This window comes from Vombatus ursinus, unplaced genomic scaffold (assembly GCF_900497805.2).
Source record: "Vombatus ursinus unplaced genomic scaffold, bare-nosed wombat genome assembly UNPS02014813.1, whole genome shotgun sequence".
In the NCBI taxonomy this organism is placed as follows: domain Eukaryota; kingdom Metazoa; phylum Chordata; class Mammalia; order Diprotodontia; family Vombatidae; genus Vombatus; species Vombatus ursinus.
The window spans coordinates 8,045,131-8,061,997 of NW_020954591.1; the positions used below are offsets into that span (position 1 = coordinate 8,045,131).

Here is a 16,867-nt window from a genome sequence, read left to right on the forward strand (position 1 = left end):
TATACAGGGCAGCTAGATGGCTGTACTCAGGCCTAAACTCAGGAAGACGCCTCTCTGTGTGTTCAAATCTGGTCTCAGACACACACTAGCTGTGTGACTCTGAGTAAGTCACCTCACCCTATTTGCCTCAGTTTCCTCATCTATAAAATGAGTTGGAGCAGGAAATGGCAAACCACTGCAGAATTTTTGCCAAGAAAACCCCAAATGCGGTCACAAAAAGTCAGATACGACTGAAATGACTGAACAACAACAGGCCACATACTGTCTGTAGCATGTCGGCTTGACAACTTTGCTCTTGAGAAAAATTTTTTCTTCATAACAAATGAAATGGCACAATGTATAAAATTCTGGTCCTGGAGTCAGGAAGATCTGAGTTCAAATAGATCTCAGACCCTTATTAGCTGTGGGACCCTACACAAATCACTTAACCTCATGTCTGCATTAGTTTTCTCAACTGTATAAAGGAGATAATAATAGCATTCATGTCTCAGGGTTGTTGTAAAGACCAAATGAAACGAAATTTGTAAAGCACTTAAGCACAGTACTCGGCACATAGCAGGTACTTAATCAATACTCTTTCTGCCTTCCTTCCCCTTTATGTTAGCAACAATATTGTTTTGCTAATGACTAGTGGAGCATGTTACTGTGTATTTGTGCCTTCATATCCTCTATACCATCCAGCACAGAGCCTCACACACATCCCAGGCACTCAATAACTTATCTGCTGTATAAATGTTATCATTAATGTCATATTCTTCATTTACTTCATGCCACCTCTTTTGTAATTTTTACACCAAGATACCAAGTTCTTTAAAGAGCAGTGATCTTGTCCAGAAAAATAAATCAAATAACTCACAAGCACACCTGTGTACACACATACAAAGAGCTCCATCTAGTATTGATTACACTGCTAAGGTGACTTTAGCTCCTCAGGGTGAGGCCAAAGTATGGTTGCTGTTCCACAGATGACGCTCTGTCTCAGGGCAATCTGATCTAAGGAGAAATAGGACCACAGCATCCACACTGTGAGACTGATGCCGCATAGACTCCTTGTGCGCTCCTGCCTTGAGGCAGAGAGCCACTTCTTGTTCATTTGGACAAAGGAACACCTTTGACTAACAACACTAGAGGATTAACTCCTGACTTGCTCAGGATGGCTTAAAAGGCTTTAAAGGGTGTTAGGTGGAAAACATGTTGGTAGTGCTATTACATGAATTCTTGAACTTTTTTTTTTTTTAATCTTGAAGTGCCTACAAATTTACTTTCAGCTCAGCATTTATTTTTAAAGCAAACAAATGCTTTTCTTAGCCACATGTACATGATTAAGTATTAAAAGGAAGTGTTCTTTAATTTAGATATTTTCCCAGAAGCAACGGGTTTGTCATTCAAGACTATTAAGCAAATATTTAAATGATTAGTTCTCTCTCCCTGATTCACCTCATTGAAAAAGTTGCATCATTTACACCCAAACAACTGGATGGAAATGCTTCAAAAACACCATTGATGTTTACTGATGTTAAAATAAAAAAAAAAAAACTAGTTAAAATAAAAATAAAATACAGCTGGTTAAAATAAAAAAAATTGGTTAAAACATTTATAAAGTCTAGGAGGAAAATGCATAATTAAAGCATTTGTATAATGATGAACTGAACTACTTAAAAGGGGGGAGGAGAATTGGGGAAGCCCCAAATTTAAAAAAAAATTATACAGTTACTATGGATTTAAATGAGAATAAACAGATTTTAGATCTGACATGTTTAGGTTATTTTTTTCTCCTTACTCATCAGCTAAGATCTGAATTCATGACCTTGTGTTTTCTAACTGTGAGAGAAGTAAAGCTAATAAGTGAAGTGTAGTTATTAATCTGGTGTTTCCCACTCCCATTAGAAACTCCATCAGCTGCTGTGATAAAATTAAAAAAAAAAAGAGATGCTCATCAATTAGGGAGTGGCTAAAAAAGTGGTACATGAATGTTATAGAATATCACTGCACTATAAGAAAGAATGAAAACGAAAAATTGAGACAAGCAGAAGATGCATATGAACTAATGCAAAGTGAAATAAGCAGAACCAGGAAAACAATATACACAATGTCTACCACAAAGGCACTGGGAAGAACAATAAAAACTCAAAACACTGACACTGTGTAATTATAATGGCCAAGAACTTGGCCCTTGAAGAGATAAGAAAATGCATGTCTCTTCCCTGCAGAGGTGGAAAACCATGGGTACTTTACTGTCAGACTCAGTTGATGTATTTGTTAGTTTTATTAAACTGATTTATTATTATTATTATTTTGTATTTTTTTTGTTACAAAGGATAGCCCTCTCAATAAGAAAAAAAAGTAAACTGATACATCTGGAAGTGATGGTGATATAAAATCAAAAGAAGTGAATATTTTTTTTAAAGAAAAAAAAGAATTCCAGGAAAGAAAAAAATTCCTCTTTAAGCCATACAAACAGTTGCATATTTGCTAAAGAATAACACAGTCCTAAGAATTTTAGGTTTTATTATTTTATAAAAACAATAATGAAAAAGCTAATAATATAATTTTCTACCATAAAAATACATGCACAATAGTTTAACATGTGTACTTAAGAAACTTCAGCTAATTTTATTTCATCAAATCTCCCAAGTCATTCAATAATCATTACAAATATCTTTCCAAAATTGAGCCTAAAGGTAAAAAATGAATTTTAAAAGTGTTCCCTTAAAACTCAAAACCTCCTAATATTAACATATACTAAGTTCTTTTCTTCTTTTTCTAATCTGCAAGTAGTAAGTCATTTTTACAATGCTACATTCAGAAAGGGCAGCTAGGTGGTACAGTGAATAGAGCTCTGAGCTCTGAGCCTGAAGTCAGAAAGTCTCATCTTGAGTTCAAATCCTGCCTCAGACACTTACTAGGTGTGTGACCCTGGGCAAGTATGAAATAGCAAACCACTCTAGTATCTGCCAAGAAAATCCCAAATGGGGTTAAAAAGACTAAACAACAACAACATTCCAAAAGGCATATCCTGCTTTGAATAAGGGAGCAGGAATTGTGTCATCTTTGGTACACCAAATGCCTACACAGCGCCTTGTACATACAAAGTACTTAAATAAATGTTTGTTTAATTGAATTCAAGTTGTTTTAAAACATGCCTGGAATGTTCTCCCCCCTCATTTCTGCATCCTAGCTTCCTTCAAATCCTGTCTAAAATCTTACCTTTAAAAAAACATCTTTCTAATCCCCCTTAATTCTAGTGCCTTTTATCTCCAATTTATCTTGTTTATACCTTGTTTGTTCTTAGTTTTCATGTTGTCACCCACATCAGACTCTGCGCTACTTGAGAGCAGGGATAGTGTTTTTTACCTTTCTTTGTAAACCTTTTTGTTGTTCAGTCTTTTTTCAGTCAGATTTGAGTCTTTGTGACTCCATTTGGGATTTTCTTAGCAAAGATACTGGAGTGGATTGCCATTTCCTTCTCCGGCTCATTTTACAGATGAGGAAATGGAGGCAAACAGGGTTAAGTGACTTGCCCAGGGTCACATGGTTAGGAAGTGTCTAAGGTCAGATCTGAATTCAGGAAAATGAGTCTTCCTGATTCCAGGCCTGGTGCTGTATATACCTTGCCACCTAGATGTCCCATAGCATAGTATAGGTGCTTAATAAATGTTTACTGATTGAAATTCTATCTTTTCCTCCTCACCTCCCACCAAAATTTTAGTACAAAGCAAAAAAGCTTTTTTTAATAAAGATTCACAAATGTGTCTGACTTTGAAGGCTTTTTCCTTATGAATTGAAAAGCAACATGATGTAGTAGACATTATGTTGGACTTGGAGTCATAAAGACCTGGGTTCAAAACCAGCCTCTGATACTTACTAGCTATGTGTGATCATGGACAAGATACTCATTCTCTTTGAGCCTCAATTTCCTCATCTGAAAAGCACAGATAATAATACCTGTAGTCCATAGCTCTCAGGGTTATTATAAGGTTCTAATAAGACAATATCTGTCTAACAATACATGAAAGCATGAAAGCCCCAAAGCCATAGCCTAGCCAAGTGAACAGCACAGCACATTATGTGAAGCGGTTGACATAACTAGCAACAGATCATACTGAAAGTACAATTTTTGACAGCTTTCATCTAGATTTTTTTTTCCAACCACAGGTCTAAAGTGGTAATTAATAATAATCACAGTTAGCATTTACATAGGACTTTAAAGTTTGGAAAATGCTTTACAAATATCTCATTTCATTCTCATAATAACCCTGGGAACTAGATGCTATTCTTACCCCCATTTTAAGTGTGAGAAAAATGAGGCAGGCAAACATAACTTAGGATAACACTGCTAGTTAAGTGTCTGAGGCTGGATTTGAGCCCAGGGCCAAATGCTAAGCCTAGTTAAGCTTAAGTCTTTCAAAATTTAGTGCCTCACTTAAAACCAATTCACTTTCAAGTCAAGACATCACTTCTGTGAAAATAAATACACTGGTTAGTATCATGTTAGTATCATTTGGAATACCACATAGCTCTGATGTTAGGAGAAGGAAAGGAGCTCTTATCAAGTTGGTAATATTTTACTTGCCAAGCTACACAGATTTATAAAACGAAGACAGAATGGAAGGACAAAAATCTCTCAAAAAGAAAAGTACCCAGCACAGATTCAAACTCATTAGGGGATAAGTATAATAATGACCTTGGAGAAGTCCCAGGGTTCAAGCATTCTCATTGGAGAATTCTGCTCATCCCCTGCCTGCTGTGGAATATTATGCTCACGGCTTTCTAGGTTAACAGGTGTGTGATCAAGGTTAAATTGCACAGAGTTTGCGGGAAAGAGAGGATGCATATATTTACTCTCGTAAGACTTGCACTTTGCCTCGCTTGGTCAACACCGTTTGTCCCTCTGTTTCAGGAGCACTGAATTAATAATTCAGTAACACAAAGATCACAGGAAACTCTTTAAAGTACATACTTCTATAGGCCCTGAATGAACTGCTGGCCTCTCTTGAAAGTATTACTGAAGTGTAAATCCACTAATTTGAACTCTCCCAGCATGGACCTCTTGGGCAGCTAGCTGGTGCAGTGGGTAGAGTGCTAGGCCTGGAATCAGGAAGACTCCTCTTCCTGAGTTCAAATCTAACCTCAGACACTTACTAGCTGTGTGACCCTAGACAAGTCACTTCATCCTGTTTGCCTCAGTTCCTCATCTGTAAAATGAAGGAAATGGCAAACCACTCCAGGATCTTTGTCAAGAAAAACCCAAATGGGGTCACATGACTGAACAACAGGATGGAATTCTTAGAATGACTGAGATGTGTAGCAGGGAACATAATACTTGAGGAGACACATCTATATAAAGCGTTTCTTTCAATGTGTCCCAAAGAAACGCTTAGGAAAAATTACAATAGATTACACCATCTTCAAGCCCTTCTTGACATCTAAGGAATTTGGCCAAAGTGAGGCCTGATCCAGCTAAAGGATGTCCCAAAAGTCTTAGTGTAGCTCCAAGGATGAACAACCTAAAAGTGCAATAGGGTTTTTGGGACACCCTGTACGTGTCATCAAAATGCTAAGTGAAGACATACACGGAGAAGTAAAAAAGAAACTGTTGTCTCAATATACTTTCAAAACCTGTTGGAAATGAAGAAGATTAAATTTACCATTTAATAATATCCTGCTTCACAGGCTGTGGATCTGAATTGTGGATTTGGGGAAACAAAAATTTGAGTTCAAATTTCAACATGCGAACACAAGCTGGCAATATTATATAACATTAAGTCTTCAGGCAGGACTCACCATTTTTCCTGATAGTGAGCATTTCTTATAAGATTTCTCCTCAAAATAAGCAACACGGAAATATTTGGAGTAGTGTCTTTCCACTCAGCAGCTGGTCTCTAACTTTACACAAACAGATTGCTGTGAAAACAAGCTGATTAAACATACCAGCCTATTTGGTTAAGGGTGTTGAATGGACAACTCATTACACCTGGAGACCGAATCCCATTTACTTCCAGGTGCAATCTATGAAGTTCTCTGGTTTGGAATCTGAGGACCTGTGTTCAGATTCTGCCTCCATTGGGTGTCATCTTTGGGACCTTGGGCAAGTCACTTTACCTTCTTGAGACTCTGGTGTAGGGCTGCATGGCTTCTCTAGCTCTGTGATACTATAATAACAGCTCTCCCCCTACCCCCAAACCCTGCTTTCCTCAGATAAACTGAGCCCTATGGCAATGCTTTAACTTAACTAATGGTAGGTGCTTTTGTTAATGACAGTTGGAGCTCACCCCGGAGCAGGAAGCAGGGTGGATTCTCAGTAAAGAGGCGCCATCTCTTGATTTCTTATCCCTGTGTCCTCTGAGCCAGTTATTATTCTCAAAAGAATAACACTAATACTTTATTTTTAAGGTTTTTTACATAAACCTTCTAGGGGCATATCATTACTTTTTTTTAGTTACTTTTGTTTTATAAGTGTATAATCTCCACCACCACTCCTTGACAGATACATTGGTTAAAATAGAAACTAAATGAATATTAAATTAGGATATGTTTGACCCACCTCCAGCCTCTAATATTTGTGGACTACAGGGCTCTGGGGGAGCACATAGCATGGAAAACACCTCTTCCCCCATGTAAAGTTTGTACTGGGGGGAAAGGTCAGGCTCAGCCCTACCCTTCCCTTTGACCTGCCTGTGCTTGCCAGTGGTTTCCTTCCTGATGTTAGAACCAGCCTTCTTAACAAACAAGGCCATGTCAATAATCTGGAGTGATCTCAGCAGCCAAACTCACATACTCCATATACAAGTTCAGTTTCTTTTTTCTTTAAATCAATGAAAAACTATGTGATTTGTTCCTGTTAGGAACAAACTTCTTTCTCTCCTTTCCCTTGCTTCCTATGGGTGGAGTGAGAACTAAGATAGTGCTTCAGCTATTTATATTCAATCAATCAATCAGAAAACATTTACTATAAAGTAACTTCTAAGGAGAAATAAAAGAATAAAAAACTCTGCTCTTTGTCTGAAGGGCCATATTATCTAGTGGAGGAAAAGAAGGATGTGCATAAAAAGTAACTAAGGCTAAAAGGCAATATATAAATGCCAGAAGAATAGTATGTGGTGGTGGTGGACATGTTATAAGAATTCAAAGAATGGAGGAGAAAACTTTTAGGCTGAAGTGGTTATGAAAGAAGCAAGAAATGTGCTGGACCTTGAAATCAGTGAGGGTTCAGACTAAAAGGATGGAGGTAGAGAAAAACTGATAAATTCATTCAGACTGATGAATGAAACTTTGTAGGTAATTATGCAAAATGTGTGATCTAAATAGTGAACATGATGCTAGTTTGAGTGGGGGTGGGGCATGGTAGTTTTATGAAGGGGAATAGTTGGAGAGAAGTCTGGAAAGGTAAAAGGAAGCTATATGGTGGAAAAATATATCCTTATCCTAAGAAGCAGTATGACATTTATAGAGTGCTAAACTCAGAATCAAGAAGACAGGAGTTCAAATTTGACCTCTGCTACTTACTAGTTGTGTGATATGGATAAGTCACTTAATGTGTGAGCCTTGTTTTTCTCACCTGCAAAATATGAAAAATACCAGTCCTTTCTACTTTCCTCATAGGGTTGTTGTGAAACTCTAATAGAATAATGTATATGAAACACTCTGAAAGTACCATATGAATGTTTTTATTAGTAGTAATAGAAAAATCATTCTTTTTGACTTTGTTCAATAGAGTTCAGACAGAAATAGTTCTGAGACAAGTTAATGTTCTATTTAACATTAATGTTTATTGTCATTAACTCACTATAAACATCTTTCTTGATGGAATTCAGATACAAACAGTCTTGGAACAAGTAACTATCCTATTATTTTGATTTCTGATGGGTCTCTTCTATTTGGAAAGCTTTTCATTCCATGTCATATGGAGGCTATAAGTATCTGTTGTGGTTACATCTATTAAAAATGTTGTTCTTAAGTTTTTATGGGTCATTGTTAGTGAAAAAGCATTTATCAAGAGTTTCCTAAGTGCTTGTGATACAAAGAAAGCCAGAAAATAATCTCTGCCTTCGAGGAGCTGAAATCTCATTGGGACAAATTGCAAAAAAACAAACCAACAACAAAACCAACAACAACAACAACAACAACAAACAGATACAATGTAACACAGAGTAGATGGAAATAATCTTGGAGGGTAAGGAACTAGCAGCTAGGCTACACCAGCAAAGCCCTCCTGCAAAAGGTGGGCTTTTCCAAGACTCAGCTAAGGGGAAGAGGTGAGGAGGAAGAGTATTACTAAGCAAAAGGAAGAGCTAATAAAATGGCACAGAGAAAGGAGATGGAATGTCATGTGTGAGAAACAGCAAGTCCTCCAGGGTTGCTGGAGTGCAGTGTGTAGAAGGAAATTCAATATAAGAAGATTGGAATGGAAACACCCAAGTTAGGCAGCTGTGGCACAGTGGATTGAGCGCTGGACTTAGAGTCAGAAACACCTGATTTCAAATCCAACCTCAGACACTTACTAGGTGTGTGACCCTAGGCAAGTCACTTTAACCCTGTTTGCCTCAGTTTCCTCATCTGTAAAATGAGCTATAGAAACAAATGGCAAACTATTCCGGCATCTTTGCCAAAAAAACCCCATGTGGGGTCACAAGAAGTTGGACATGACTGAAACATCTAAACAACAACAACAACAACAAAATCTAAGTTATGAAGGCATTAAAATGTTAAACAGGAGTCTATATATTTGATCTTAGAAGTAACAGATAGCCACTAGAATTTATAGAAAAGGGGGGAGACCTAGATAGACCTACACTTTAGGAAAATCATTTTGGCAGTTGGTTGGAGAATGGATTGAATGGGGCAGACACTTGAGGCAGAGACACCAGTCAGAAGGCTATTTCAATGGTTCACCCAAAGGAAGATAAGGGCATGAGCTAAGATGGTAGTCGTGAGTAGAGAGAAGGAGCTGAGAAAGAAGAAATTACAAGATTCGACAATGGAACAGATAGTGGGGTGAGTGAGAGTTAACAATGAAACAGAGGTTGGAAGGCCAAGTGACTAGGATAGTAACACCCCCAACAGTAATAGGTCAGTTTGGACGAGGGGAGTATTTTTGGTAAAAGACAATGAGTTCTGTTTTGAGTTTGTAGAGTTTGAGATGCCTATGGGACGTCTAGTTTAAAATGCTCCAAAGGGAGGTGGGTATGTGGGGCTGTAGCTCAGGACAGAGACTAGGGATGGATATAAGGATCTGGTAATCGCCAGGAGAAAGATGGTATTAATCTCATGGGAACTGCTGAGATCACCAAGTGAGATAGTCTAGAGGCAAAAAAGAAGAGAGCTATGACAGAATTCTGTGATAAAGGCCTGATTCTTGTACTGTTTATGGGTTGAATTCTCTAGGATATTTTGAAGTCTGTATCTGCAGCTCAAGGATTTGTCCGTCTCCTATTAATCAATGAAAGACAGCTAACTTCTGATGTTTAACTGAAGTCCTCAGGTCATGCCTCACAAGGTGTTCAGTAGGTGATTAGTTATATCATGATTATTTCAACTTTATCTTTTTGGGTGGTGTTTAGATAGACAAGGTCCTGGGACAAGGTGCAATCATGTTCTTGTTCCTTTATACACTGTGTTTTTTTGAATTCTTGAACAGGTGGATAATATTATTGTTTTTTTATAGTTGAATGGAAGTGTTAAGATGTAACATCTTATGTAGAATCACTGAAAGCACCCTTGGTACAACTCTAGTACCAGATAGACAAAAGGGATGATGTATATTTCATCATGTTCCCACATGATTTTGACCACCCACTACCACCAGCAGTAGCAGCAGCAGCAGCAGCACCACCACCACCACTACCACCATCACCACCATCATCATCATCATCATCCAGCTAGGTAGCACAGTTGATAGAGTGCTGGGCTTAGAACACTCCTCTTCCTGAGTTCAAATCTGGCCTCAGACACTTACTAGCTGTGTGACCCTGGGCAAGTCACTTAATCCTGTTTGTCTCAGTTCCTCATCTGGCAAACCACTCCAGTATCTTTGCCAAGAAAACCCCAAATGGGACCATGAAGTCAGACATGACTAAAAAATGCCTAAACAACAAAAAATTGTCTATCATCAATTGGTAAATGTTAATTTCTCCATTTTTTAGGATAGCTAGGTGGCCCAGTAGATGGAATGCTGGGCCTGGAGTCAGGAAGGCTCATCTTCCTGAGTTCAAATATGACCTTAGACACCTACTAGCTGTTTGACCCTGGGCAAGTCACTTAACCCTGTCTGCCTCAGTTTCCCCATCTGTAAAATAAACTGGAGAAGGAAATGGCAAACAACTCCAGTATCTTTGCCAAGAAAACCCCAAATGGAGTCATGGAGAGTTGGACATGATTGAAATGCCTGAACAACAACAACATCAACATCAAGATGAACACCATCACCATCATCATCATCATCATCATCATCATCATCATCATCATCATCATCATCACCATCATCACCATCATCACCATCATCACTACTCTGGTATTTATTTATACTACCAATAAATGGTAGTACCTAACCATAATCCAGAGTGGGGCATTATTTGGAAAGAACTTGCAAATATTAGGGCCTCATGATTCTATGAAAGTTGTAGGAGAGCGATCATGGTCCCTCATCATCCTCAGCCTAATTCCCACCCTGGTAACTCTGTGGTTTAGCTTCATACTTGAAAAAAAGAATAAAGAAAATGAAACCCAAAGGAAGAAAAGAGTTGCCATTAGATATCTAGATCATGAGTGTTCAGAATAAAAGCTGGTCCACCCACCAGAAACCCTCTATTCTGGCCTCATTAAAAAGATTGGATAGATGTCAACATCCAAATAGGAGTGTACATCTCACTTCATGCAGAATGTTTAAGTGTTCTGGCAACATTTACAAGGCATTAGAGTACCCGGCCATCCAATTTGGAAGGCAGTGCAACCTGAGTGAAACTAATTACAATGTTAGCCTAGGATCTTGGGTGGGATAAACTGGGCAGAATCAGAGTGAAGTTGTAGGCTAAGTAAGTGGTCTTCTCCCAGCTCAAGCCACTTTCCTTAGAAGTACTAAACTACATGATCCCACATCAAGAATAATAGAAATAGTGACAGCAGGTACTAGGATCTTCTCCTAGGACAAGATTTAGAAAAAAGATCATGGTAGCTAGAAAGAAGAGATTCCTTCAGATTATAGAAGAGGAGAATTGGGCTGGGGGGGAGGGGAAAGTGCAAAGTGGGAAGCAATATATATGCACCTGGTAAAAGAAAACAGAAAGGGGAAAGCTAGGGGAAAATAAAAGTCAGGAATACATTGGTGAGAAATTGTTAAGGATAGTTCAAAAGGAATTTCCACAAGAAAAGTTGTTTTATTCCAAAACAATTTAGTAAAAATAATAATAAAACAGAAAAAACTTTTAAATCCCCAAAGTGGGTAAAATGAATAAAGGGGAGAAAAAGAAGGAAGTTCCTAGATTTCTTTGTAAGTTTAAATGAAAATAACTCAGAAAAAATACTTGAGGACATTTCCCTGGTACCCATTTCAGGTATTTGCTTTTTGCAGAAGAATTTTACACCTGGAACTCATCTCAAACCTAAGACCAAACCTTTTGCAACAGAAATCCTTTAATAAGGCTATTTTCTGGAGTGGGATCTTAAGCCCCTGCTCCACTTGCATGTGACTTCCCAATGAAGTCTAAAGAGCATCTGATTTCAGCAAGTCAACTATCATTATCAGTGAAAACTTCCTTGATTTTTTCTTTACTTTTCAATAGTTTTATATTATCACACAGCCCTTGCAGCTGGACCTACCCAAAGACTACTCGGAAAGTAACCTCTAGTTTTTTTGTTGTACTTTTTTTTTTTTTTACTAGAAATCCCTGCATAAAAAATTACTTCAAATTCTCTCCATAGTTAAAATCATCCAATTTAAAGATCAATTATCTTAATAAGTCACAGTTTGTAGCCCCAAGTATCTTCTTGTTTTAAGAATTTGTCTTATGTATAACACCTATAAATCATGTACATACATGCACCTTTGAAGTAAATGCCAATTTAGCCTGTGAGCAGAACTAAAAAATTCAACATTCTCTTGTACATTACTAAATTTCACCATCCAAATTGTTCAACTGAACCCTACTACAAATGTTTTCAGGCTCCAATGCAGAACAGGAATTCAAAGCATGCATCTGAGTATTTAATGGTGTTAATTTCTGGCTGCACATACACATCAGTTTCATTTAACAATTCAGTGTCTTAGGAAAATAAAGCAAATAAATCCCTTTGAGAAGCAGCAAGCTAGGTTCTTCAGAACTGCAAGAAAAACAGTCCGGTGACTGATGCGTGGCTATTTGGAAATATACCTTAAGGTACGTTAAGTTCTGTGTTTAAATGTACTTGTTTCTTAAATATTAGGCTCTCAGACCAAAATCACAGATTCTTCACCTATTCATTTGCATATAAAAGAAAACGTATGGGAAAAAAATCCCTAACAATAAGATAGTATTCTCTCAAATGCAGATTTGTTTAGATTTTTAAATTTAAGCATGCCTGTTTAGCTTTTCAACTACAAAGCTCAATCATGCCTGGAGCAAATTTTGAATTGAAAGCAGAACTAATGAAATAAAGGTTAGTTATTATTTTTTTAAACTAGCAGGCACTTGTGAAGAAAAACAGAATTTATCTCACCTGGAAATATAGAAGGCCTTTTCTTAGGACGCCTTAGGTGAATCGGGTCCAAATTCTTAATGTTTTTTTGAAGTCTTCCTCGAATGTCATTTCCTATGAGCAACTCTGGTGGCAGGCTACTCCGTCTTGAAGATTTATGATCATTCTGAGATGCATTTAGTTTGTTCTTCGTCCTGGAATATAAATTACTGTCATCAACTGCCATCGTACATGGGTAAGCCCTCAGCAGCCAGAGTCCGAGAAGCCAATGGCAGCCGCAGCCATCCCAAGCTCTGAAGTTCTCATGCTTTACCAAACACTTGTTTGGTAAGTTTAGCAAGTTGATAGGCGTGGGCTAGACAGGTGTAGAATTACTAAGTAACCCCTCCTTTCCAACAGTTAATAGCACAGGGGAGGAGATGCATGAAAATCATTAGGTTCACAATAGTTTTCAAAAAACTCGGAAATTTGAACAAGTGGAAAGTCCCCGCAGCCCATGATGTAAGGGTCCTTATCTGTAACTTCTTAGATTCTCTGCTGCAAGACTTTGTATTTAAGAAGAAATGCCTCTGCAGTATGTATGTCTAACTTTCCCCTTTTTTAAATAGTTACTATGATTTTCCCAAGCAGCCTCATCTGGACACCGTTCATTGTAGAAGTTCTAATATCTTTGTCCTGTTGAAATATATGCACATACTTCATGATTTATGTGCATGTTCAGAACAAACTTCTGCGCTTAATAAATTTCTTATCTAACTGATAATAAAAAGGAGCCTGGCAAAACAAGATGGGAGAAGACCTGTACAGCATTATAATTATCTGTAAACAATCTTATCGGCTGTGTATGTCAAGGCTGGAGCACACCAGCAAATACTGCACTTCTTCCTTCTTCCTAAATTAACTTTTTAAGGAAGGGAGCTGCTTTGAAAAGCATCTGGCATTCGGGTCAGGAATCCAGGAAACAAGTGTTAATTCCAGAAGTGATGACAGCTTCTATGTTCTAAGAAACTGGTGACTAAAATTTTACTGTCCTGGGGAGGGGTGGGGTTCCACCTCATTTCTAATCTTTGGGGTTGCCTCAGGAAAAGGGGGCATTTAGTCTGTAGTTTCCTATTTGTGCCAATTCTTCTTCCCTTCCTCTTTTCCACATTTTATCTGGCTCATGATTCCCACTCCTCCCCTACCTATGCACATAGAACTCTTCTGTACAATTCTACCTGGCTGACTGTACACAATTCCTATCCTTGTCCTTCTTTCCTGGGGATCCCCAAGGCTAGATCAGTCAGCACACACCTCATGTCTATTAATTAGCACTGTGTCAGACTTTAGCTCTGCCTGTTCTCTTCCTATTACCTGGCATGGGTAATTAAATGCACAGAGAAGGCAGGTTATACAAAATATCCACTCATGACTAATAATAACAAATGGAAGTGGTTGCTCTCCCCTAAGGAAAAATAAATTCACTTTTGATTCTCAATCTTCTCTTTCTCTGGGTATACTTTTAATGACACAGGCATAGTACAGAATAGGTCTGAGCTTACCATTTAAAGTGGGTGCCAGCCTGCTGAAAATGTGTATAGTCAGAATGACTGGCTTTTAAAATAGAAATTCAAGGGAGCATTCAAAACCACTGAGTTGCGGAACAACTGCTGGGTTACTTAGGTTTCCTGGATGCTAAGTAGTTTTTGCTCTTTGTTAAAATTCACAAGTTGTGCCTTCTTACCTAATCAAGGCCACAGTTAAGTGGAAATCTCTTTCCCTAATTGTCCTACAGCAATGAGGTTTCTAAACCACAAAATTTTTTGAATATGAGTTTTGTTTACTATATGTATTTCCTGCATTAACAGAACCCCATAACTCTAATTTATATAGTTAGCCAATTTTATTATTAGTTCCTATGCCAGTACTATTAAACTGGGGAAACAGGAAGGGGGGCTCACAGATACTCTACCAATCAGACACACTTTGAAACAATGAGAATCCTGGAGGAAGCTACATTTTAAAGCGTATAGGTTCACAGATTTAGATACAGAACAGGCCTTAGAGCTCATTTAGGCCAGCCCTGTAATTTTACAGATGAGGAAATTAAGGCTTAGAGAGGTGACATGATTTGCTGGAAGGCACACAGGTAACTGCTACCCCAGATATACGATGACAGTACAGATTCATGAGGGATGACTATAATAATGTCAGGATTCAAACCCAAGTCCTCTGACTCTGCACACCATACTTCCTCTTGTTGAATAGAAACTGATTTTTTTATTAGTAAATTTTTTAAACACAAGATCTGATTACATGTGTATGCATATATAGTTATATAAATTTAAATACGTATTTTATATATTTATCATATATCATGATCTATTTATTGTATTTATTTATATATCTTTAAATTGGACCTATGATTTCATTGGTGTGGGGAAATTACCTCCATCAATGCTGATCCATACCTGTACTAGAACTTAAACTCAGCCTTTTCAAACTCCAAGGCCAGTTCTTTACATATGATATCATGCTCGGTCTCCATATCATAAATATCTAATGGATAGAAAATGAATAGCTTTAAGAAGACAAAGCTTTGTGGATGATTTTCAAACATCTCCCCAAAACAGCACATCCTAATATATTCTGAGAGACTAAGATGACAATGGACGGCAGATAATGTTAAACTATGCTTTTGCAACTTTCTCTGTAGACTTTCAAAAAATGATTCATTTAAAAGAATGGAGTTGTTTTGTTTTTGTTTTTTCCCCCAGCATTTTAGTTTTAAATCAAAGCCATTTCAAGGGGGCCACCATATTTAATGGAAGCATTGAAAAATAATGAGCTAACCTGGGTTTCAGCCTAAACTTTGCAATTGACCAACTTTCTGAACTTTGAAGTCACTTAATTCGTGTGTGCTTCAGTCTTTTTACGTATGAAATAGAGAAAATAATACCGACCACCTTCCAACTCATAATATTGTGAGGCTATAAATGAGATGATGTGAAAGGTATTATTAACAAACAGTGCCATACACAAATATAAATATACTATATAGTTACCCTTTTGTTTTTGTTTATAATAGGTATCCCAAAAGAACTAAGAGGCGGAGCAATCCATATCAGTGATACATCGTTACACATGCACAATATCTACATGGAACAGCCATGTTACTGATTTTTTAAGCCTATTCAATATGTAATATTTACAAGCGTCAGAGATCAAATTCAGCTCAATATGTGGTCTTCTTTATCTCTTCAAAAACTGCCTTGCCTTTCCTTTTCTTCTACCTTCCTTTCAAAATTCCGTTCACATGTTGTCTTCACCCATCAGAATATATGCTCCTTGACAGTAGAGAGTCTCTTGTTCACTTGCATCCGCATACTCAGCACTATTTATCTTCTATCTATTGGCCTAGTAAATGTTATTAACTATGAGATTTTTTAAAAAATACATTTAATTGATAATTAAATTTTAAAATTTTGTTTTACATCACCTACATTTCTCAATGTATCCCTCTTCCATTCCCTGCCTCCCCTTCCCCTAGAGGCATCCTTTATAACAAAGAGTAAAAGAAAAACATAAAATGGTTCAAGAAAACTGAACATTGCATTGAAAAAGTCTGAAGCTTTAGGCAGGGTTCCACATCCATAGTCCCTAACCTCTGCCAAAAAGCAGGGGAGGTTTTTTGGGGGATGATTGATCATAATTTCACAGCATTCAGTTTTGATTGTTTTGTTGTTCTCTCCATTTGCACTGTTGTGGTCTTTATGTGCATTGTTTTCTGGGTTCTGCTTACTTTATCAGTTGATCTAAGTCTCCCCATGCTTCTCTGTATTCATCAGATTTGATGTTTCTTATTGCACAGTAATATTCCATTATATTCATGTACCACAATTTGTTCGGCCATGGACATCTGCCTTGTTTCCAGTTCTTTGCTACTATAAAAAGTACTTCTATAAATATTTTGTATCTATGGGGCCTTTATTTTTCACATTGTTCTACTTGGGATATACACCTAAAGACATATTAGTCATTTTCTTGGCATGATTCCAAATTGCTTTTCAAAAGGGTAGACCAATTCCTAGCTCCACCAGCAATTAGTCTTTCTACCACCGTTCAAACATTGGCTATTCCCATTATTTGTCATTATTGCTAACTTTCTGTATATAAGGTGTGGTCTCAGAGTTGTTTTGATTTTCATTCCTCTTATCGT

The 16,867-nt window shown here is 37.5% G+C and overlaps 1 protein-coding gene across 4 annotated transcripts in view; it reads right to left on the reverse strand.

The window, feature by feature from the left end:
• FRY (FRY microtubule binding protein) overlaps nt 1–16,867 on the reverse strand; it is a 505,098-nt gene that overhangs the window by 407,840 nt on the left and 80,391 nt on the right. For 3 of the 4 annotated variants that reach the window (XM_027877681.1, XM_027877679.1, XM_027877677.1), the window contains exon 1: nt 12,691–12,955. In XM_027877681.1, coding sequence (XP_027733482.1) covers nt 12,691–12,895 — 205 coding nt within the window. In that variant the 5' untranslated portion in view covers nt 12,896–12,955. Of the gene's footprint in view, nt 1–12,690; nt 12,956–16,867 lie in introns of those variants that run through there. The other variant, XM_027877678.1, reaches the window with a different exon arrangement.